The sequence below is a fragment of the Rhipicephalus sanguineus genome, chromosome 2 (genome assembly GCF_013339695.2).
Source record: "Rhipicephalus sanguineus isolate Rsan-2018 chromosome 2, BIME_Rsan_1.4, whole genome shotgun sequence".
Classification (NCBI taxonomy): domain Eukaryota; kingdom Metazoa; phylum Arthropoda; class Arachnida; order Ixodida; family Ixodidae; genus Rhipicephalus; species Rhipicephalus sanguineus.
The window spans coordinates 55270400-55295604 of record NC_051177.1 but is presented as its reverse complement, the minus strand read 5'-3'; the positions used below and the strand labels follow the sequence as shown (position 1 = coordinate 55295604).

The following is a 25205-nucleotide window of genomic DNA, read 5'->3' as shown; positions in this document are numbered from 1 at the left end:
CAACTTTTGGCGCGGCCGTAACTTAAGGGCCACGCCACTTATTTGTGAGCACGTATCGTCGAACGACGGGATGCTAAGATCTCGCACGAAAGAATGCCAAGAGAAGGCGTTCGCTACCTCAAATGTTTCCTTTCGCTCAAGCACTTGAACTAAATTACGCAATCCGAATGGAATAGAAGTAAGGCGTGCACGAGTGCTCTTCCCTTTGCACTTCACTTCGTATAGGACCGAGAGCAAACGAATTGTTCGAAAGAAGGCTTTTAAGGAAGTATCTTGGACGGAACTGGCAACAATGATACATTCTCCAGACGCAAATCTAATCTAATGGATGTTTTAGTCTCGTAGCATCGTTTTCCTAATCTCACGAACGCTGATTGATCATCGTTTTGCCACTGAGCGCTGTCTTTTCCAGTACGGCTTTTTCGTCTTGTGAGAGGCGGATTACGGACTTGATTCTATGCCAACGCGATTTATGTTCAGCCATTCACAACGGCTTGTTCGTCGGCTCGGACTCCATAGTGACGCAACGAGAAAACGAGGTATTGATGAAGTAAATTTGCTTTCCATTTGGCCTGCTCCACGTGTCGTTTGCCATTTCTGGTCGCAGCAAATGTTACGAGCCACATAGCTCCCACTCGCTTCTTTTCTTATATCTCCTTCTTAATTAAGCCCGTTTCCTGATCGTGCCACCAGCGCATCCATAAGTCTTCAGCCATTTCGCAAAGCAAGATATTTTGATAAATAATCCGGGAGACGCTGTCGGCATTGTAGGTCGGTGTCCCATGAGTGACAGAAATAAACGAAATTAGTTTTTAAGCAGCGATTACCGATTGCGCGATGATTCAGATCGAACGCTCGAATATGTTTTAAGGAGCTGTTGGGCATAATGTTTCCCGTGATGAATTATTCTTACCTTCGACTTTAAAAGTTGAGAAGTTATGGTCTGCCGAAAACAGAAAGTCATTGATAGTCCCTGTATTAGTGCTAATTAAGGGTTAAAACACTTTCTGCTTGGCGCCATTTTAAGGAAAATATTTGTATTATATTGCGATCCTACTCAAATATCGGAAACATCTGCTGTCGGTCTTATACAGCCGCTGTAAAATTTTAACTGTTGAGCAACAGTGCAATGAGTTAAAAAGTAGCCGTGGTGACGGCGTTCAGTACTAGATATTAAAACAGCAGCTGGAAAGGACACGTGTAGCAGCGGCAGTTCGCATGTAGTGGTATCTTCCAGAGAAAAATAGAAAAGTTAAGCGTGTCAGCTAGGCGGCGTTCAGTGAAACGATGAATGCTTTGTGCAAGTCTTCGTAAATAAAGCAATAGCAGTGAACGCGCTGCCACTATCCCAAAGCGCTGCATGCAATACTTCCGTGAATATTTCTTATATTTTATTTCGCTTCGGTCTTGACTGAACACTGCACCAATTTAATGAAGAAGCTCCAATAATGCGCCCTGGATGCGTTACAGTCGCGTAGCATACTCACTGCTATAAAAAAAAAGTTTAGTGTTAATAAAAGTAAAGTGGCTAGGATTCTGTAACGACTGTAGTAAAAGTAAGCAGCCCGGCTGTGAAATTCTGAGATCGAGCGTATAGGCCTGAGGTATTTACTCTGCGTGTTCGACTATCCCTAATAATAATAATAGTCTCTGGGGTTTAACGTGCCAAAACCACGATATGATTACGAGGGACGCCGTAGCGGAGGGCTCCGGAAATTTCGACCACCTGGGGTTCTTTAACGTGCACTCAAAATCTAAGTACACGGGCCTCAAACATTTTTGCCTCCATCGAAAATGCAGCCGCCGCGGCCGGGATTCGACCCCGCGACCTTCGAGTCAGCAGTCGAGCGCCATAACCACTAGACCACCGTGGCGGGGCTGTTCAACAATCCATGTCATGTAGTTAACTAGTCTTAACAGGTTCAAAGGACCGCCGCAGGAATTTTCTTCTGAACATGTAACAAAAAGACTTCAGAGTGGCCTGCTCACAAAAGAACAGAAAAGAATGTTCGACTCAATGAAAAAAGTACAGTAAATTGGGCCGTATTGCGAGCAAGTTGTCTACAGAAAATTTTAATAGAAATAACGATGAGAAGAGCATATATATATATATATATATATATATATATATATATATATATATATATATATATATATATATATATATATATATATATATATATATATATATATTCAGAAGCAGCACAAACGTGCACTGTGGTGCACGTTTGTGCTATATATATATATATATATATATATATATAAATAGTAAAGGCTTATTCTACAATCGGCGGCATTCGGCGCAACGTTGACAGGACTATTTGAAGCCCGCCATGGCTCAATATTGAACTCATATTGGTTTGGGTTTGTGTCAAAATGAAGGTGCCCTAAAAGGAAAGCGTGAAAGCGGTGGTTTAACCTTCTTTTTTCTTTCTTTCGCTTCAAGGCCGGAAGGCACATTTGCGTCAGTGTTATCGACTAGTTATAGTTACTTCGTCTCTTGTGGTTTGCGAAACAAGCCAGGTAGTTAAAAGGGCGTGTCAGTTTTAACGAACGCTGTGGCTGAGTTTTCTTTTACACGTAACCGATTTGGAGAGTACAGAGAAGTTTTTTTTTATATGTTTCGCATTGATAAACGGCCATGATTGTATTACTGAAAGCGTCGCGTACTTTTGTTTTCATGGTGACTGCGATGTTCAAAAAAAAAAAAAGAAAAAAACCCGCCGCGGTGGTCTAGTGGTTATGGTGCTCGACTGCTGACCCGAAGGTCGCGGGATCGAATCCCGGCCACGGCGGCCGCATTTTCTGATGGAGGCGAAAATGCTTGAGGCCCCTGTACTTAGATTTAGGTGCACGTTAAAGAACCCCAGGTGGTCAAGATTTCTGGAGCCCTCCACTACGGCATTCATCATAATCATATCGTGGTTTTGGGACGTTAAACCCTAGCAATTATATCATTATGTTAAAACAAACGAGCATGCTGTTTGAGGGGTGCGGCTGATGGTATTCCGATGTAGTTGAAGTTGCCTGTTAACCATAGAGGCGCAGTTGTACGAAAAGCGTAAAACAGCAACACTATCGCATTTCCCTCGCTTCTTATCTCCTTTCTATCCATAGACTCGGAAAGCCACTGTCACCGAGACATAAAAAATTCTATACAGTACCTGATTCGCCAGTTCAACATGACCATCCAAGGGCTAGACATAACAGGATTCGCCGATAAATTTACCCATAACTACGTAGTTGTTTAATAATTTTAAAAGGTTGCCGACGTTTTTCTGCCACTAATGTGATTGTAACTCGTTTAATTTTACAATTCCCGGTTACCTGAAATGCTCGTATTGTGATCTTGGCATACGCAGCTGTCTTTATTGTAGTACTTCGAAAGAATGCAAAGTTGCATCATCGCTGTCGTATGGTATTATTCAAACTTCAGTAAGCAGTAGCCTCCTAGTAGTTTCTTAGTTCATTCCGAAACATGTCGTGTTCACCCAGGCTTTTCGCTAATCGATTGCTTGATAAAAATGGGAGATTATACCATTGTCGGCTGGTAAAGCCAGCAAAGAAGGCAATAATTGATTTATGCTTTTAGGAATAAAGGTTTTAGTAGTACGCGGATGTTTTAACTCGCCTTGAAATAAAGCAGTTCGTATTCGCAAATGCGACACTTTTTAAACAGTTGCCGGAATGTTGTAACCTTTAAGTGCCCGAGATAAAACATAAAATTGGAGCAAGAGCGTTACACATATGCTCCTGGTCAAGGTGGATATAGTGAACAATCCTAAAGGACCGTGAAGGTTAATAAATATTCTGGCATGGTCTCCACCGAGCGGTGGTCACGCATGTAACATTTTTTTATGAGTGAAGCCAGGTCACATAAAAACGTAGAAAGAAGCGCGCCTCGCAGTATAAAACGCGAGTCGTTACTTATCAGAGCACGATATGCTCTGTGCAAGTAGCCATACCTTACCTTCTAAATCGCTGTCATTCTCACTCTGCACAAAACACATGTATGCAAGGAACTACTTATCTGTTTCGTACGCTTCTTTTAAACCTTTCGTTAAACGATACTTCAACACGTGCGTCTTGAAGGAAAAAAAAAACATGGAAGCATTGTGAATGTCTGTTTAAGAACATTGTTTTATGGTAATTATGAAAGCTGCCATATTTCAGTAAAAACTGTTCGAAATGTGTTCGAAGCGACTGGCTTCGTACACTTTTTTGTTAGGCTGAGTCCCAAAAATTAATACCCGCGCGCCCCCTAAAACAAAGTGTCTCTCCTATCAATTGTTGAGTTCCGTCTCGGTAGTTGCATAGTAAACTCCGGTTAGAACGAACTTTTTACATAGCGAAAACAATATTTTTTTATTGCTTGATGTATTGCACCAAATTGCCGGAGGTGTTTGGCGAAGTTTGACGAAGCGTTGATGGTGTTTTTCTTGTTATTAAATGCGTCTAAGGAGATGCTGGTGCCTATGCGTGGCTTCTGCTTGTCCTCTTCTTTTACATGACAGTTTTCATCGTGAAGTTATCAATAATCACAAAACGTAGCAAATTTTACGCATGAATGGACGTACATAATCGCGGTGCTGCAATGTAACTCGTGCAATATGCGAGCGTACACTCACCGAATACTGCGGAAGACCTCTCCTCCGGAACCGATTCGGAGGAAAGTGTTGGGCGTGGTGGCCGCATGAAAGTAGGCGCTCTTCTCGTTGGCGAAGAAGGTGTCGGGTACCCAGATCTTCTCGGCCACTTCAGCGCCGACCGTCATGCTTTCGAGGTCTGGGCTTTTCTGGAACGAGAGTCGCTCGTCCCGCCACGATTGCCGGAAATAGAAGTCCGAAGTAAAGTCCTGCGAAGAGCATACGCACATTTTATTGTACGAATAACGCTGACTGTCCTAATACTTATTGTTTAAAAAGCTGCACGTGTCCCGGTGAGAGATATTAAAAATGCATTGCCACAGCGTTGTAAAGGAGAGGTCGCAAGGTGCAAACTATAGATGGATACTTCCGCGACGAAGTAATATTGAATACCAAATAAACGAAATGACTCGTTATGGTTAGTTGCTATAAGTGCATTAACGTTGTAAATTTCAATCCGTGGTAACGTTGGAGTCGCACGAATATTTCGAAAATATAAGGCACGAAGGTGATTCAGCCGGTATTGTGAAAAAAAGTTCCGAGTTTCACCACAAGGGCGAAGCAATGATTGCGACAGCAACAAATTGTAATGTTATACGAAGTAAGGCTAGTAGCACGTACAGAGGTATGAGCCGTCTGCTGATCCCTGTCAAGATAGGGGCGTGCCACCGCGCCTGGCCGCTCAAAGTGCGCAGTTTCTAGCGGAGCCATCAGTTCCCCCCCCCCCCCCCCCCACCCCCAATCGGGATACCCCATGCGCCTTTCGTGCGACGGAACACGCTTGAGCCGCTTTCACTCGCACGTAGGTTTTACGACGCGAGGGTGTCGCCCTCGCTGCTTATATGGAACCTCACGGCGACATCGACGGCAGGAACGTGCCTGGAGCGTCCATATAATTGGCAACAGTAAATGTGGAGATGGATTCCAGTGAACAGTGATATTTCGAATCACCCTACGCGTGGGTGAGGGTGTAGTAAAGAGAGAGGGAGAAAGCCTTGGAAATACTTAAGGAAGGTTTGAGCAGACAAAAACAGCCTCTACATTCCAAAGCCGTATTTATCAGGTGAGTCTATTAATGTGAACAAATGCACTTTTGTCTTTGGCTTACTTACCAAGGTTTTCCTAACATGTAAGGAGCAACGGGAAGCGTGTTGTCACGAAGAAGTTACATCTGGCTTTCCAGTTTACCTCGCCTCAATAAAAGTTCACTCACACGACGCCTTGACGCGTTCTAAAACGGGAACGTGGAACTCCCACTTAGTCGCAACGTCTAAATATAGGAGCGTTGCACCACGAAGTAGGAACAGAAAGAAAGAAAAAGAAACCAGCCGCATAATTTCATTCAACGAGTGTCCAGTTAAACTCAAGAATTTCTCCATCCTCCGCGAGCTCGCAATCAAAGCGGCGCTTTCGTCTAGCAGCAAAGCGACGGCGCCACAAGACGTCGGGGCCATCACTTTTACGCTGTGGGGCATTAAGAAGAGAAACTGGGGACCCTTTGAAGAAGCGGCAGCGCGGACTTTCAGCGCGCCTTCATCGTAAATAAGGCTTCGCCCGCCGTACCGATTCAGCGAGGAGCGCGATTTCGTTTTCCGATTCCGGCTCTCTGCAGGCGCTTCGGATCCGGCGACCATGATTGGCGCGCTTTACGACGATGAGCCCTGCGGGCGTCTCGGTCCGGCAATAAAGCGTCGCCGGCCCCGCAGAACAGGCACGCAGTGCTCACTCGCGAAAGGCCGCCATTTCTGAGCCTGGCGGCGCTATAAGGGAATGGCTATATTTGCGGCATCGCGTACGGATTCTTGTACGCCTATAGATAGCAAAGGCACGGCAACGTATTGCTCCGGCGTGTGCCATTACAATCTGCTCCGCAGATTTCTCGCTACCGCTTCTCTCGCTCTCTTGTTTTTTCTAGGGCTAATGTTCTTTACTTAACGTTATCGAGGATAATTTGTTTCCTCTTATTGCAGCTGAGCATACCTTGACTCGGAGACGTGTGTTCGTTTCCTTTTTTTTGTTGTTATGTTTGTCGTCGTTGTGCATGGGTGCTCCCTGCTTTTGCGCTAAGATATGATTGGTGGACGCAGGTTGGGCGGAGAGAGCTTGGCGAATGTTCTGGCTGCTGCGCAGGTTTATTTCCGCCCGGCAACGCAGGCCTTGCGGAAAAATCAGTCGAGGGAAATAAATCTGCCTGGAGTACTTTCCGAGAACGGAAAGTGGATTGCTCGCCGGTAAGACGTTTCGGAAGGCACAAAAATGGTTAAGGAAGTGACGATGTCTATGAAACAAATGGATAGTTCCGTTGTGCGTCATTTTTGCTTAAGCTGTTTCAACAGTGTTTCGGTAATTTTTTTTCGTTTGAATTCAGCTGCACGTTGGAGACAAATGCGAAAGCTTTTTTTTTGTCCGGAATCACATCAGAATGCTATACGAGGAACCAGAGATGTTTAAAGGACATCGATTAATCTTTACAGTACATTTTAAGTCAACAAGTTCGGACTTTTCGCGAAGGCAAAGTCCAGAAGAGGAATGAAATGAAGCATTCAGTAAGAAGGGAGAGAGAGAATGACAGGGAGCGAGAACAATGCTGCTTTGCCAGGCATGTATGGCAGGTTCCTCACGGTATTTCGCTTTGTAGTAACATATAAAGAATTCCTCATTATCGCCAATAATTTCTGGTGTCTTACGCAACAAAACCACGATAAAATTTTGAGCCATGCCATAGCAGGGGACTCCGGAATAATTTTGCCCAGCTGGGGGTTTCAACCTGCCTTTAAATATAATTTCTCTCCCATCGAAATGCGGCCGCTGGGGTCGGGAATCGACCCCGCGCCCTCGCGCTTTGCAGCTTGAGCTTACCCGCTAAGCTATCTCAGCGTGTGGCTTATCGGTAGTATAAATCGAAACAAGTACCTTCGAACGTAACCAATACATTTCTAAAATAATGTTATCGCATTTCATATCTGACTCATCAAAACTGCACTGAGGGTTACGAGGCACATCTTGCTGCGAGGGTCCATACAAAATTGAGATCTCGTGGTTTGTGCACTAAAAACAAGCCACAGTGCACAATCTTAGCTTCGAGGGCGGGTCATCAAATTGTTTCTGGCACGACCGTTCTTTTTATGTTTACGCTAACTCAATATCCAGAGCCTTTTGGTCAACATTGCGTAAGACGAATGGGCATACCTGTGAGCAATGCTAATTCTACGGCCACCTTCTTCTACGACAAAACTGCTTTATTTTAACGTGTGTGGCCGAGACGCGCGTGCGAGTTAATTTAGGTAAATTAAGAGAGAGAGACAGGCTCCCGTCGAGCGGTCAGATTGAAGACCTTGTAAACCTGATATGCTTCGCGCACTCTGGCAGCGCGCCAACGACTGTTGCCACGTTTGAGGCTGTCCGCGACCGAAGACAAATGCCATACGGCCAGGCGTTGGTTCTGTCCCGAAACACATCTCGGTCTGTCGCCGGCCGGAATCCGTCACGCGATTGTGCGGCCGCCGAATGTGGCGCTGTAAATCAAAGACGCCTGTTTTGCTTCAAGCGGCGACCATTAGGGTCTGGACTGTTCTCGCGGCTCTTAATGGGCTCAAAGTATATGGGGGCATGTTTACGGCGCGTACATAGATCCGCCCCGAGGAAATGGAGCCCTTTTTGTCAAAGCGTCACCGTTCCGGTCGCTACGATGCCTGTATTTGCGGTCGGTCGAAAAATTGGTCGCCGAGGTAGTGCTGACTGCGGGATATATTACGGAGACGTTTGAGATGCCAGAAACAGTGCACTTCGCGTACTCCGTGCCTCAGGTATACATTTAAGCGGAAGCGAAACTCGCAGAAGTCTCAAGCTACGGGCTAAAGAATGTTATACACGAGGTCCCGTTTGGAACCGCAAAAAAAGAAAAAAAAAGGAGAGAGAGAGAGAGAGCGGAGTAAGAGTCGACTACACCAAGCTCACACACAGTTCGAAAAGCATAATTTATTCCAGGCTCAATGCATATATTGCTAAGATATATGAAAAGTTGCAACAAAAAAACATTATTCTGCGTTTAGCACTGTCTGTCTCTTCAAATCTTTGGATCTGGCAACTGTCAGAATACTTTCTATAGAGCGTAAAGTTGACTGCAAGTCTGCACGGCGCGCTGAGTCATGTAAAGGCGTGCCGGCGTTGAAGTGTAATCTCTTTTCATGCAGTCTGCTAACTGCAATATCGCCACGTTAACACTTTTCAGGGTGCATTTGGGTATCCAGGAGCGGCTACACGCGTCCAAGTGTACGAATTCGCCCCTGCGGTGGATGTTCGCACATTTGCTTGCATATTGATACCGAGGGTACGTTATTTGTCGGTTCCCAATATTTAGACTCGATTCTAAGGGAAAGAAACATCAGTGAGAATAATATTAATAATAATTGTTCGGGTTAAACGTCCGAAAACCACGATATGATTATGAGTGACGCCGTAGTAGAGGGCTCCGGAAATTTTGATCACGTGGTGTTCTTTAGCGTGCACCTAAATCTGAGTATACAGGGGGCCTGAAGCATTTTTCCCCTCCATCGAAACTGCTGGCGCCGCGTCCGGGATTCGATCCCGCGATCTTTGGGTCAGTAGTCGAGCACCATAACCACTAGACCGCCGTGGCGGATGAGAATAATAATAATATGCTGCAGTCGCACGATTCTCACGCTGCCGCAGCAATTTCGAGCTGGCCTTACGCATAGTTATTGAAATACGTGTGCCGCAGAACTCCCATACAAAGATAAAAAATAAACGCACATGCACAAACGCAGGACGCATGCGCCGTACAGAACAGGCACTGCTGAAGTGTCAAACAAAACATTGAAGTAACGAAAAAAAAAAAAAAAAGAAAACGTATCGTCTGAGAATTACGGCCACACGTATGCCTTGTAGTTGCAACTCCCTGGTTGTACAAGACGATGGAAGAAACGAGTAAGGGTGAGACGCGGAGACAAAAAGCAGCGAACCGGTTCGCGGACATGCGGGGCTGCCCGTGATTGAGGGCCCCGATACGCAGGGAAGCGGAACAATTGAAAAGGCACTAAATGTAGGTCGGTATGGCACGTGCTCCTGTGTGCGTCAGGCAGAGCTCCGAGACTCGTCACGTATAGCGTCCTAGTTCAGGAAAAAAAGGGGAAACGATAAAGGGAAGGAACAAACGAAACGAAACAAGGCATAAAGGAACAAAGGAAACCGGGAGAAGCTCGTAGCGTACAGGGCGATGGCGAAGCACGGAAATGGTACCGAAGGGAGAGTGAGAAGGACAGTGCCGACCCATTCTGCCCTTGACACGGATAGAAAACGGGCGCAATTTCAGTCGCGGCGATGTAGCAGTCGCGTCGGTCGCAATCAATAAGGTGCGGCGCGCGCCCCGGATAGCGTGCTTGCTAGTGTGGCACCACTATAGCTACCGCTGCTGACCGTCCCCGACCGGTGAACGACGCGACGAGTAAACGAGAATGTACGCTCCCAAAGAGAAAGAAAAGAAATTGCCGGCGGAAAAGGAACGTGAGCGCACGGACTGAAAACGAAATGACGGGATAGGAGGGGACTCGAGACAACGGGGCTTACGAATGAATGAATCAATGAATGAATGAATGAATGAATGAATGAATGAATGAATGAATGAATGAATGAATGAATGAATGAATGAACTGCTACAAAGGAAGGTACGAAGGACTAAGCACAAAACAAAGGTATAAACGAAGAATTGACTGAATGAACGTTGAATGAAATGGCGAACGAACGAGAGCATGGAGCATTAGCGAGAAGGCGAAGTTGACAGGGAAAAAAAAAAAACATGACTGATCCCTCCGTCAGAGGAAGTGGTATAACACAAAGTGAAACGTGTCTTCACAGAAGTAGCGCTTATTGTGCAGTGATATATAAGAGCTTGTACAGTGTCTATTGGTGTTTGGCAGCTACAGCGCCGTTTGACGTGGATGCACCCAAGTTGACGCCTAAAGGCATATCTCCATCGCGACGACTAACGCCCATGATCATAACCTAGCCGTTGTCGTAGCTGAAGTGTTTAACATATACATGCACACAGCGTATCGTGAATCTTGCGCTAAGTTGACATCAACAAGCACATAATAAACACTGGTACTCTATGTGCACTTCTTCAAAGCGTCGCGAATTAAGGAGAGAAACGGCACGGTGTGCACTCCCGAGTAATAAGGTAACCTACACCTCTGCTCATGCATACCCTACCACACTGCACTTCAGCAACACGGGAAGCACAGCTTCGTAGCTTGAGCCGCGAACTCGCGCAGGCGTTCCACGTCCCGCTGGCTTCTGTCTCGCTCCACCAACGCACGACATTCGTCAGTCGACATTCGTTGCCTTTTTGCAGCGCTTACTGCAGCAGTTTTATTATTCGGTGCCGTCACACTCGAAGTAGTCAGCGACGAAACACCGTTGGTGCATGTGGAAGCTGCACTACGCCGACAACGAGCCGTCACATGCTAACACGAAGCGAAAGGCAAAGAACGTAATTGCGTCTAAGGCGACTCCCAGATTTTAGCATGACCAGTGTTTTTCGCTGGCAGCGAGACGCTTTAACCGTGGCCTTCGAGACTGCGCCGCCGGCGCGCAATCTCCGAGGCTATGCTTTAACTGCGTGGTCACCGAATCGTTCTCTATCAGCGCTAGTAAGTTTTATGCCGCATTATTACACTTTCCCGCACAGAGACGGCGGCACCAACCCGCCCCTCCTAGCGCCGCCAACAGAGAGCACCCTGCGAGAGAGAATGTGAGAGAGATATAAGGCGCGTTTCTGGAGCGGCGTGTATTTGTCTCAGTAGATTTGTCGGTAGGGCACCGGGCACTTATCGTCGCGGCCACGAAGTCGTCGGCTCGATTCCTGGCGGGGGAACTTTTTCTTACAGTTTTTTTTCTTTCTCATTCATTACGTCCATTTTATCAACGTCATATCCGCGACGGAAATCCGTCACTAAAGTCTTGGCGGACCCCGGCATAAAACACTTTCTTGTTAAAACAGGTATTTTCCCCTGTTAAGTAGACTGGCGTAGCCCTATAGTAAGTTAAAAAAGTTTCAGTACATCGAGTGCCGTGATGAAGTGTGATGAAACGGAAAAGCGCGTTTGGTATACTCGAAGACGAGGTGTAACTTGCACAAGCTTGTTCGTTTTGTTGTATGGACCTCGATAAATGTCAAGAGGACGGGACAGCATTATTATATACTAGCCTTGAGCCAGGACGGCTCTCCCACGCAAGCGCAGTTTTATGTTAATGTCCGTGAGCCAGGCGCTCGTAAAACATTGCTATGGAAAGAGTGGGTTTGCGCTTGTGCACTCGCATTTCTTGGAGTACGTAGTGCTTTTAGAAGAATGTCATGTCTTGAAGTACGTAGTGCTTTAGAAGAGTGCCATAGGAAGCTAGGTTCCTACGGCAATCGACATGCAAGGCTGCGCCATGACAGTAAATAAAATTTGGAGGATCGTATGCAGCTGAAGGAAAATAAAAGCGAAGAATTCCTTTCAGAATATTGACGTTAGCAGCTATATATTTTTTACACGAAGATATTCCGTCTCGCTTCTTGCACGGTATTCTTAAGCAGCGAATATATTTGTTTGGCGGAAATACAGCAAGGCTGCATCTCCGAAGTACTTCAGCCGCGTTGCATGCGTCTGCAGCGATTCCTCGCAGTGGTATATAACATAGTTTGAGCGCAGCTTTCATCTATACCCGCATCGGTGGTATAGTGGTTATGGTGCTCGATTGCTGAGCGGAAGGTCCCGGGATCAAATCCCGGCCGCGGCGGTCTCATTTCGATAGAGGCGAAGTGCTCGAGGCCCGTGTACTTATATTTAGGTGCGCGTTAAAGAACATCCTATGTTCAAAATTTCCGGAACCCTCCACTACGGCGACTCTCATAACCATATCGTGGTTTTGGGACGCAAAGGTCCAACAATTACCATATTAGTAATTTAATCGATTCTTATCGGTGAAGCACAACAATAATCGTGTGAGCCAACAAAACTAGCAAGAAATGAAAAGGAAGCGAACAAGGTTATGCATACGGGTGACGATCAAATCGGCGCATCTCACTGGCTGTGGCCACGGCTACGTGTAGCCTCCCTACGTAACGAAAGACGCGGGACATTTCGTGATAAGAACTTGACGCGCAGCAAAGCCGCAGAAGGCGCTAACCCACAATTGAGAAGGATTTAGGCGGCGGCCTTGGAGTAGGTGCGTATGTGTAACAGGGCACCCGTATTCCTACCCGCACGGCGGCTCAGATTACCGGGGATTCAGGCTCCTGTGAGACGCCAGGAGTTCTCACGCACCGCAAGCAGCTCTGAGGAGAACGCCGCTGATGACGTGACGAACGGCGCCCGCCGGCACCTGCCCGCCCCTGAAGGTAGTTTTCCCTGCGTGCATGATAGCCGACCGGCACGCGATGCGCGCGTTTTGTGCCGTGCCCAAGCCACATGCCATCTATGTAGACGTCCGGTAGGGCACAAGGCCGGTGGCCATGAAAATGACGATGGACTACCGGCTCACCCCTCTCGACCAAGTAGAGGTACAGACCGGCAGGAAGAAAGTTCGTGCGGATACTTCCGTAAATGTAGACAGGGGATATATTTAGGGTGTCCCAGCTAACGGTTGCGAAGCAGCTCCTTGTATGAATCTCTAATAACTACTTACTCCTTAATTATGCAACTAGCCCGAAATACTGGGGTGGTGATAGAAGATGTCGCAAGTGCGCATATGTGTATGCGGCTGTATACGTATCACTCCGGATAGCACGCTGTGAGCGGCGCACATCAGAAGACACCTATCTATAGTTAGAGTTAAACGTCTTTGCCTCGCAAGAGGCACTGGAGATACGTATTCTGTTTTGACTGTCAAAAAATCGTGACGTGCCTAAAATGCCGTCCCTGCAAGAATGTCCTGCTTACATGCAAAGTTCGATCGACGCGCAACTGCCTCACTCAAATTTTTCTGTAAAACGCGCTTTTTCTCAGTAATAGTCCTTATGTGGATAAGCCAGCTTTAGCTACACTCGCGACACAGTAAAATGTGCTTCCTTTGTGTGCGTCTAACGTCTCGCTTAGTCACAAGCTCCCTGCATTACTCCTACTGAACACTAGTTGCTATTCCTTGGTCCACGAGTTACATTGTGACGGGACACGCGGAGTACGTTCAGCAGTGACAAAAGGGGTGGACGACTGTTTGATGAAGCACGGAGTGCGTTTTACCAGCTACCTACAAATCAATATAATACACGCAACACGTGGATGTTTCAATTTGGAAAAAAATTATTATTGCCATCGTGTTAATTGATGCGGGCTTTTCTTTGAGTCTCAGCAGGAAAGGACTACATGGCATGAATTTCAGGGCTGTTCCTTTACATTCTATTTTCCTTCCTCCATTTACTGCCGAAAAGCGAACTTTATCTGGATCATCAACTTTGACTATGCCTCTTTATTCACTATTATTCTTGCTTTGCTACGTACATCGAGTGACAGGTGTAGTTTCTCACACTGAAACTATCCACCTTTCAGTTAACAAAAAGAAGATTGTCTATATAAAAGAGTGCTTCATTGACCCCGCGTCACTCAGTGTTGGATTCACAGTGCGTCCTACGTCAAGATTGGAGTTTCGTTGAGCTAAACAGTTCGGGAACCGACGCAACACCACGATGTTCAAGCTCACAACGAGAGCGCCAGAGGAAGAAAGAAATAGCACGCATAAGGTTCGCGTCGAAGAGTGCGCAGCGGGGCGTCGCACGTACTCAGCCAGGTGCGCGAGCACGGGCGCATCGATTGACGACTCCTACTGTGCCAGGGCACGGTAGTGGAACTGAAAGGAAAAAGGGGGAGGGGGTGGTGGTAGTTGCGGTGGCAGACGTGTCCAGCGGGCTTTAGGGCGTGCGGCTCGCGCCAGCGTGCACCGATGCGCGGCCCAGATTAACGACAGTCCCCGGACCGCGGGCGCCGACAAAATGTGGTTCATGGCCGCCACCGCCGCCGCCGCCGCCCGAACGTGGTGGACGACGTAGCGGTCTGCACGCCGCCACGACCGCCACCGCAGCAGCAGCAGAAGCAGTGGCCGGCGAACAACGCACGCTGGCGGCGTAATGTTCCCGCGTGCGACGTGACCGCGATACGCGTCCCTGGCGCACCGGCCACTCTGCAAGCGTCCGGCCAGGCAGGCAGGCTTGCCGGCACGGCCCAGTATTACGCTGGCACAGGTAGCCGCGCGGCGCCTCTCTTTCTGTCTTTTTTTTGTCGACGTTCTCTTTCCCTTGGCCCAACAACCTCGATCTGATGGTCCCGCGGTGTCCGCGCCTCGGTGCTCGGTCGCGACAACAGCACGTACGGGGCGCAAAGAGAGACACACGCGAGCACGCGCGCTAAGTGCGAGGAAATGAGACGCGGAACGGTGGGAGGGGACGAGCAAAGCGCGAAGAAATGACGAGAGAATGGGCAAGTGGGAGGGAGGTGAAAGCGAACGCGAGGCGGAACCCGCGGGGCTGCCGACAAGCTCGACAGCGTCACTGAAGGGAGCAAGATTTTCGTTTCTGATCGCGGTTGGTCGAGCTGGTAATGCGGGGCTCCGGCAGCATGTGTGATTCCCGGGACATGGTCCGTTCCGATGGGACGACGCGACTCCTGTTTCGGTGTGGGCCAGAAGTGCGAGATCAAAACCGAAACAGAGAAAAGGAATGAAGGAGAAACAGAGAGAGAGAGATTATATGGGACTAACCAGGCTCGCAAAGTGGCAAGTTGCGTGCCGCACATTGCCTATGCAACATGTATCAGCCTCGGGCGTGCGCTTTAAGCAGCACCAGATAATCGTGAAATCGAAAACATTTAGAAATCATCTCAAGCAAGTAGGGTTGCTATGTTTTTTTTTGTTTTTTTGCCATCTTGCAGGAAACACTTCGACCACTAAAAGGTGGAGCAGTGCACTACAGCTTGCCTACGTGCTGTTTTTTTTTTTGCATACAGATAAGCTCTGTTCATTACAAAGTAAGTGTACAGAATATCAGTTTAGTTTAATTTCTCGCTCATTGCATTTCGTAAGCGCGATAGATAAAGACAAAAGGTGAATGTGTTATAACATCTTCTGCATTGCCACTAGTTTCTCACGCGTTCAGCGTGCTGTGCGGCCATCTTTTTTGCTAACATACGGTTATTGATGCTGTCAGCGCGATGTAAAAATGTATTGTCGTGCATAAAAAGAATCAGTTTCGATCCCGCAGATCGTAAGACGTAACTGCAACTACGAGCAGCAAGGAACTCTGGGAAAGAAAGGTTTTGGATTAAAGAAAAAGTGCGAGTGCGTTGATCAAGCCTGGGCCAGACGCCTTTAGTCTAACGCGCGTGCTAACCAGCAGGCTAGGAGACGGCATCGCGAGACCTAACCTAACAATTCGACATTTTTGAAGCGCATGAAAGTTTTCCCCGAAGAGCCACGTAACATTTTCTTTTCGCCTACAGCTGTCGCTAAAATCGCCGAAGAAGGGCGAATGCTTGAATGAAATGAATCAGGCGAGCTTTCCAATTGAAGAACGTGCTCTAGAGGATTGGTGGAAAGCTTTCTGATGTTGCAGAAGAGAGATTTAAAATAAAAGTAACGAAAGTATCGTCCCTTGCTTCTTCTCCACGGTAAAGGTTGACAGGCTACCAAAGAAGAGTCCAATCTCGTACTTCCTGATTGCGGCCAGAACAGCGCCCCCAGGAAAAAAGAAAATAAAGCCGATGTTTGCAAGGAAAGCAATTTGAGGAAGTAGTTACGACCCTGATGATCGAGTGCGCGGAGTTTCAAATATCATATGTGATGTGGTTTTGTCAGGGTTGCGCTTACGTGTGCGCTTTCGTTCTTTCATCACTCGAAAAATACGACTCCTTCCAAGTTGCTGATGCTTTTTTACTCCACAAACTCCTCACTGCATCGCACATATTTCTTTATAAAGGTGTGTCTCACTACAAATTAAAAAAAAAGTCGTTTTAATATAGAAAGGGAGCCTCGAAGATACCGGAAGCCGTGCTCTTAAATTATAAAGGGAAGCTTCTGTTCGAAATAACACGGGCACCATTCCGCTACTGGTTTTAGATTTCGCGATATCTGCTTTGCAGTGATTCGCTTTAACGGAATGAAAACAGCGGCACGGCGTGCTCTCTATCGCAACAACTGAGACCTGCAGGAGTCTCTTCCAGTACTCCAATACTTGACTTTCATCTTTTTTTTTGTTTCGAGAAGATAGCTCGCACATTTTGCGTATATATACACGTTTTAAATCTAACGCGTCTACAGCCAATCGTGGTCTCGATAACGTTTTGCAAACGATGCAAACTTCGGTACTCAGGGTTTCAACAACATCCGATTAGTGTAACAAACGGAGATGCGAAGACGTGAAGTCAATATTATGACGGAGAATTTAAGAACACATTAAGCCAGCGGGATTAAGTTGGTGACAAATGCTGACAATTCCAGAGAATGGTTGAAATTGCGAAAAAAAACAAAGAAAAAATGTGACGTAAATGATTGAAACCACCACAGCTTTAACGTAAGGAATTTGAAGAAACTCAAAGGCGAAGGGCGTATGGCGCTTTGAACAAGCTGTAAACTTTTCGCAAAAGATGTCTGCAAGATGGTTCTGCTAAAGCCCCTGCTAACTCCTATTTTCTTTCGATCCTCTTTCTCTCTTCAAGAAGTATCTTACAGAAGGACGTAGGCCATTAGTTAGGAGCGGCTCGCACACGTCTTCAAACGATTTTCTGGAGGATCTCGTACAGGGTCTTAAGAAATAAGCCTCGTACAATTCTGTCTAATGAGTTGTTTTTAGTATCGTAAGACCGGCTGACAAGCGCAGCCTCGTTATGAAAAATAAAATAAAGAGCGGGAAGACAAGGATTACAGAGGATTAAAATCCACTCACTGCATGTTCTTCGCTGAACGCCTTATAATCATGCTTATCGTATATAAACGAAGTTGCAATAAATAAAAGAGATATTGCACGGATCACACGGATAATGATGAAGTAGGTCCAACAGTCTGTTAACGTAGTTTCAAACAGGGACGAAGAACATGTCAAAGGCAGCCGCGAGAGATTAAATATAAGATTGATAAATATTAACAAAAAAAGAGGAAAATATTCATTTTCAAGAATTGTTCGCCTCCTTGAGTTCCAATTTTTTCCCTTCACCCGAATAAGCCCACTTGATAATTGCGACAGTCCCAACATCGCACAAAGGCGCCGAAAGGGTCAATTTAGACGTGCTGCAAAAGATGTAACGCATCCTGACATGGTGCAGCGAATTACTTTTTTCAGCCATTCAGAGTCCGCAAATGTCACTACGTCTAGTGACGTCACTTCGATACCATTAGGTAGAACCACCAGGAAGGTTCCATGTGGCGCAAGCCGCGGCTGCGTCAGCATCCTGCCCCGTTTTGCTTCTCTTTAAATAAAATTCCTTTTATAGCGACACGTTCTGCGATTCTAGGAAAGAGCTCGCTACAAAAGCGGGACGACCCGTTTTCTCTTTTTCTCGCGTGAATTCTGTTGTTTTGGATGGCGCCACCAGTTAAAATAGAAACACTTCGCGCGCAGCGAACTTCGCGCGTTTCTAGAACAGGTATTGTCGTTTATGTTTCCAATTATTTTTTTCTCTGTTTTTCAGGCATAAGGGCGCGACGCAGCTGAACGCGAGCGTTGAAATCCAAGTGAAAACGTTCCTGTTTGCAGATGGTGCTTGGAAGCGTTATTCCCACGTATATTCGTGGAAAGCGAATGTTACCTATCACAGAAACGAAACGAATTGGACACATCTTGCGTAAGGCACAAAAAAAACCAAAGAAAAAAAAAACACGACTCCAACAAGAAAGTGAACCCGGGCTGAGGGTTCGTTAAATTTCAGAAGATAAAAAGTACTATTTGTGAAAGCTTTTTTTTTCTTAACAGAAGCACGAATACTAGCACGAATTTGCGTTTTAAGCCCCTCAACTGGGGCTTCGCGATCGACGAAACAATCTTATGACAGAAACCATCTGTGATGCGCATGTAACTTAGTGTCTGTCAACCAATTTCAATTAATATAAGGGCGCAAAAGTGATTTGTAAACATCGGCAACTGGTGATTAACTATTTGAGTTCCCATGCCGCGTCTTGCTTACATCTTTACTGCGTACTACGTCACCTCGACTGCAATTTTCTGCTACTAGAAAGAGCGGCGGTGAGGTACTGCGTAATCCTAATTGAACTTGCTGTCTTGCTTTGCTGCATGCATTCCCCTTGCTACTTAAGCACGCGCGAAGTTCTTTACAAAATATCGCTGCCAGAATAGGTTAGCGCAGGAACACTATCGCCTGTTTTTCTCTAGCTACTTATGCTCATAGTTTAAAATTATTCGCACACTGAAGCCCTGAGGTTGTAACTGGTTATGGTTATGGCAATGGTTTAGACAATGGGCTGTTGAACACGAAGTCGGTGGTCCGATACGTGCAACCAAACCGTGGGATCTTCAAGGCGACGTCTTCCTAAGCCTTTCCTTATCTGCATTTTTCGACAGCGTATGATAACGCCGATGGTAATATCTGACCAAACTTAACTCCCGTATACAACGAGAACTGGTTACTGCTGGCTGGCGTTGGCTATCCGCTGTTATCGCAGCAACATTGTTTTGATTTACTCTCAACCCAGCGAATGAGTTGTCCAGCTTTTAAAAAGAGCACACCGTTCCGTTCGGGGCCACACCAAGTCAGCGACTGTTTTTACGGTATGAGTAAGCAAATAAATGCTTCATACTTAAAAAGGCATTAGGCTAAAGGACCGTACTTTTGTACGAGACAAGATGCGACGACTGACAGGAGAGTCTTAATGCTTAAGAATGATCGCAACTCCCAAACAACGTCACTAGTTACAATGACCAGCAAACTTAATTATAATATTGTTGCTAGTGAGCACTATAGTGTCTGTAGTCTCCCTTTGAAGCTTTATTAAACAGGCTGAGTCTTCGCTCAAATATGCATATCATCCGGTTCGAAATGGCACACTGCATAAAACAAAAATCTACTCACCATTTGTACTTCAGAGACTGTACTTATGCTGATAATCTGCATAGTGACGCCAACTTCCACTGGAACGCCTGGGAAAGACAAAAGAACAGAAGCGACAAACGTCGTTAGAGGAGATAGTTGTAGAATCGAACGCATTAGCTTACACATACCGCCATTAGGCAGCTGCGGTTAATGTTGAGTAACCGAACCCCTTATTAATTTAGAAACAAGCGTTATGTAAAATGCATATTCATTACTTTTTATCCGATAGATGCATAGCGCGGCCTTACAAAAGAGTTGCCACGCTCGAGGAGTTGTCAAGAGGATGGTGCATGCATCAGAACTGCTGACATTAACAAAGTTTTAGACCAATTTTACGCGTTTGTGCCTTACGTAATATCTTCTTTAATTTTGCTATCTACGATATATGATAATTGTTCACATAGAGCGAGAGTAAAAAAAAAAAACTTCGAACATAATAGAGATGGGCACAGGATGAAAATCTGGAGCCAGCAGCCCAAGATTACGGTCTTTTCGATAAGAAGAAAAAAGACAGTTTTCTGAGATCATCTCAACGACATCTAATGCTAATAGTACAAGAGCGGTTAGCAACAGGGTGCCCCAAGGCGCTGAATAATTTACATGTGCAAAACATACTTAGCAAACATGTGAAATCGATTCGGGTGAACGTGGATGCTAGAGATATACTATCACTCTTATAAATGTAAAAAAACTACTAGTTGGATAAAGAAAATACATATACACAAAGTTCGATCACTTACTCTCGTACACAAAGATTCTGCATTGAAACACCTTTATTATATTGTTTACACCACAAACGAATGGTACATTTGAACTAACATACTCTAATCTCTGCTCTTTTGTCTAGCAAGGCCCCACACAGGTGCTTATGAAGCATATGCATTTGCTGCATGCAAGCACGCTGCAAATCGAGACAGGTTTCTTGCGCACGCTTGGCACGCACACGCGCCAAATTGGAAGCGCCGGCTGGGCCACCATCACTCACGTGAAAATGTATTGCACGTCGGCAATGAGATTATGCCACGAATAGGCATTACCATGTGCACGCTCCAAACACTCTATCGCGCAGTTGCTAAGAGATTTCAAACTCGGCCGGTACCACGAGACGGCGCTGGCCCAGTACACAGTCGGTCCACTCGACGACTACTTCAAGAAGTGCGATTGAAACTGCACGACTAATGGTAGCAGTACGCGCCAATATTCTCAAAAGTACAAAAGTGACGCAGTTGGGGGAGCCGTGCAATCAACTCGAACACCATTATGATAGCTACGGAAAGTAAAGTGCTCCGTAAAAAAAGTGAAGGTCCCTGTTTCGTACGCACGATACACTATTGCCTCTTTAGACGAATGGTGCGTTGGAAACCTCTTGAACGAACAGAAGGACTCGCCAATGAACTCAATGACATCCGGAATGTCCGGTGCTTGTGATCGTGCAAACGTAACTTCTCAGCAACACAGCAATATATATATTTTTCTGCGCGAGTTGACAAGTGCGCGACTCATTCGAGCAGCCACTTCAAAGCCAATACACAGCGACTGTATACGTGCAAACTTCAATAGCACCGAGCGCCCGTGGTCGAAAAGCGACGGAGCCGCGCCCTTTCGTTTGATAAAATAAAACTCGATTTTTCGCTTGCCATTCTCGACAGAAATTCCTTATGCGCGTTCATTAGCGGCGCACGTCTCTCGTATCTCTTGCACTGCATGCATTTCAAATGAGAGTGTGTGCTAGACGAACGAGATACCCCGCCAACTTTCATAAGAGACAACGAGGTAGTGAACTGGGAACCACGACCATCAGCATCCAATTAGCAAGATCTCAAATAACACAAGGCCTGCAGCTTCGAAGGGCTATTTAAGCACTATATATATAAAAAAAAAACTATGCTCTTGTGGCTCGCCAGTGGAAGATCAAAGGCATGGAAATGTACGTATGTAGTTATGGGGAAACGGGCAGTTGAAGCGTTTAATTATGTATTGGAATAGTAAACATTAATGTAGCCTACCTTCCCATATGTGTGCCAGCATTTAGACGAAAAATACAACATGATCTTTGAATAAATTATAAGAACCTCATACAAATGCACTACTGCTCTTCCGACGACATTGGAAGAACCGTACACATCTACACCGACAGCTACAGAGCTTAGCAGAAGCAGTTGAGTTATTGCAGCCGAGATTGCTAAGCAGTATAGCCATTTTTTCTGTATGAATACGAATCAGCGGAAAGAGAGTAAAGAACATACTCTATTTGTGAAACCGATGAAGGGAAAACTACGGCAGCCGCCGAGGAAGCGTATATCAAACGGAAGCACTTGCGACTGAGCGCACTAACGAAAGAACACACTAAAGAATTTCAAACATCCGCACCTTTAACTGTATGCCAATTTTAACCGGTGTTCTCGGAACACGGAATAAAAGCGAGTGAGTAAGAGCAGGAAAAAAAAAAGAACTCGTGTAAAAGGAAGCCGCCTAACGGACTCAATTTCAGTCAAAGCGGCAACAAATATTTTAGAGCTCCCTTTTCTTACGATACGACAGGAAACTCAGGAACAACGATCAGACGTATTGCGGGCCATAAATTCTGTTCCCGTGTGGTACTCAGCGAAAGGATCCGGTAGCAAAAAAAAAGAAGAAAAAAAAGAGCTACAAATAACAGCTTTGGAAGAAAGGCCACTACAGTGCAGCTGGCACACTTGACGATGAAAAGAGAAATAAATTGCAGACTGAGACGATAAAGAATACAAAGGTTATAAAGTAGAAAGGGCGTGTGAAGGTAGATATGAGGAACTTCTACAACGGAGCAAAAAAAAAGCTAGGAAGCGATACTAGAAAAACAAACTAGGAAGCGATGCAAAGTAATGGTGAATGTTAGAAAAAAAAAAGAAAAAGAAACCACATCGAAGGAACGTAGAAGAGTGCGCGAACGCATTTTCTACGCGACCTTCCCTTCACTTCTTCATTTTCGCTTTTCAGAAATCTGGGCCTACTAAACTACTGTCCTAATTGCTTCTTTATTATTGTTTTTGTTTTTTTTTTGACAGCGGTCGCTCTACAGTATCAGGCCGATGAGTGGACGTGGCTTCGCCACACTCTAAGCAAAAAAAGAGAGTATGGGTCACTTTTTTTTTTGGGCGAGCCCTTACTCGCCACATAAATGACTCTCTTAAAAGAGACAGGTTAACTCTCTTTTGTGTTCCACGACACTCCGGAGAGAGTATAACGGTTACCAAAGAGAGTTCGTGGTGTCTCTTTAAAGAGAGTCATATACGCGGTAAGTCAGGACCAACAAAAAAAAAAATGTCAATGGACATTTTTCCCCCCTTGTAGTGCAGCACGTTAATTGTCATGTTGCAAGAAAACAGAATTACATCGTCTTTGTGCAACTGAAATCTATGTTCGCTCAGAAAGAATGAAGAATAATAAAAAAACACGGTGGTGCGACATTACGCTTGCGAGTGTCTGAGGAAAGAAAAATTAAAGTTGGCAATGTTTACGCGTTGGAAGTCAACTACAGCAGAACGTGAGTTGAAATATTTTTTTTCTGGTTTTCTCACCATGCGCACACAAAATAACAAAAAAAAAAAACACAACGAGAGCTCAACAACAACGAGAGTTCACCGCTTGTTCAGTTAACAACGAGAGAACATGGGAGATGAAGTTAGAAAAAGTTGGAGGCCGCCCTAATCCTTGAAATGTGTGTCTAGTAGTGGCACTCGTGCATCGGCGATCGTGCGCCCTGGTGTATTCCTAGGGTTAGGTTTAAACTTGCGTTTCAACTTGCCACCGTAGCGGATCTCAGAGGCCGCGTAGAAAGAGGCGCATGATTGAGATCTGCTCCGCTAGGTGCCGCTACCATTCCAGCAGCTCCTAAGAAAACCGTCTGCTCTTTCAAAGAACTCTTTCAATTAATTTTCATTAATTATCCGGACAGCTAAATGACCCTTAAGTAACTATATATCTCCGATATCATGCGTATCCAATATAACTTTTAACGTTAACCAAAACCATTGATTTCGTGTCAATTTTGTTTTTTTGAAGACTTCTGTACATTTGAAAAACCGGAAGTAAGCGCTCGACCGGAAGTGCTTGGAAGAGAAACAGCAGTGTCACTCGGTGTTCATGTCGCTAAAAGGTGAGGCGAAAATGTCCGAGCAGGAGTGACGTAGTCGTGAAGCAGCTTGAAGGTCCTATTGCAATTCATCAATGCATCTGGTTGGGTACCTTGATGCATATGATTCCCTTGTGAGATGCGAGGCGGCGGATACTCCTGGTATCTATAATTACTAGTTGATTTCTATCTTTGTGTGTATGTGTGTGTGTTTTTTTTTTTCGTACCTGAACAAGCACGGCTGCCTATATTCCGTGTGTTACGCTGAGCACTTGGCGTGCTGAGCAATTTATTTTGCGAGTACATATCAGCGCGACAACTTGAAAGCAGTGACAACAGGAGCACGCTTATTTTAAATCTGCCTGTCATCTGCGCTCTCTTCTGGGAATTCCTTTTTTTTATATTAACGCGATAGCGTTAGAGAGCTCGTGTCGCAGAAATTCTGGTGTCGGTGTCGGCACAGTTGGTTGTGAGCGAAAAATCGTCCGTGAGCGAAAAATCGAGAAAGAAGCAAATAAAATAAAGAATAAAATCTTCGGTCCCATTGAGGATCGAACCCGTGCCGTTCGCGTGGCAAGCAGGTGTCCTACCACAAAGCCACGATGTTACTTGCAGCTGCTTCGGAAAAAAAACACTACATAAATGTCATGTAGTGAAGGAGTCTCCTTAACGCATTTTGTTCGGCAGGTGTCACGGCAAAAACGAGCCCACTCGGCGATTTGTAGGCGCATTGGCGAGACCATCAAACTACGTCGAAAAAGGCCGGGATAGTGCAGCCATCGCTGCTAAAAACACGCACGAACTTTCAAACAGCTCTAATTTTTTTTTCATTAAACCTTAAAACATGAACCACTAAATGTCGGTGATTGTATTGGCCGAAACAGTGAAGCTCCATTTATATCAGGCGTGCGTGGTAACGCGAAATATTACAAGCGTACAGCTGCTTCCGAAATACGTCGCAAGAAATGTAAATCAGATTAGAGCTCGGTAATGAAATCGTTACGATCGACACTCTGCAATTTTCAGTAATTTCAAGCTTTGCAGGTTATACCACGCAACGTCGAACACATTTCAAACCAGCCATATTCTGCAAAAAAAGTAGGGGGCGAGTTTACCAAAGCCTTTTATTCGCAAGTTTTCTCAGTGGCTGGCAGCCTTTGGCAATAACCGTTTGCTGTCGTCATTAGACAGTTGCTTATTTTTGCGAACTTTGCTAGCGAAAGATCGTTTTGTGAATAATAGGCCAGTGGTAGGCACTAACATAATTTGGTTTAAGCATCGCACATTGCAATGCAAAAAAAAAAAAAAAAATGAGGTGAACTAAACAGGAGCCACGGGTCGCGGTACATAAAAAAAAAA

General features: G+C 45.6%; 1 protein-coding gene across 3 annotated transcripts in view; it reads right to left on the bottom strand.

The window, feature by feature from the left end:
- Positions 1–25205, bottom strand: part of LOC119382980 (gamma-aminobutyric acid receptor subunit beta) — a 213248-nt gene that overhangs the window by 119920 nt on the left and 68123 nt on the right. For all 3 annotated transcript variants that reach the window (XM_037650925.2, XM_037650926.2, XM_037650927.2), the window contains exons 3-4: positions 19715–19782; positions 4629–4855 (exon numbers count right to left, since the gene is read on the bottom strand). In XM_037650925.2, the coding sequence (XP_037506853.1) occupies positions 4629–4855; positions 19715–19782 (295 nt within the window). The remainder of the gene's footprint in view (positions 1–4628; positions 4856–19714; positions 19783–25205) is intronic.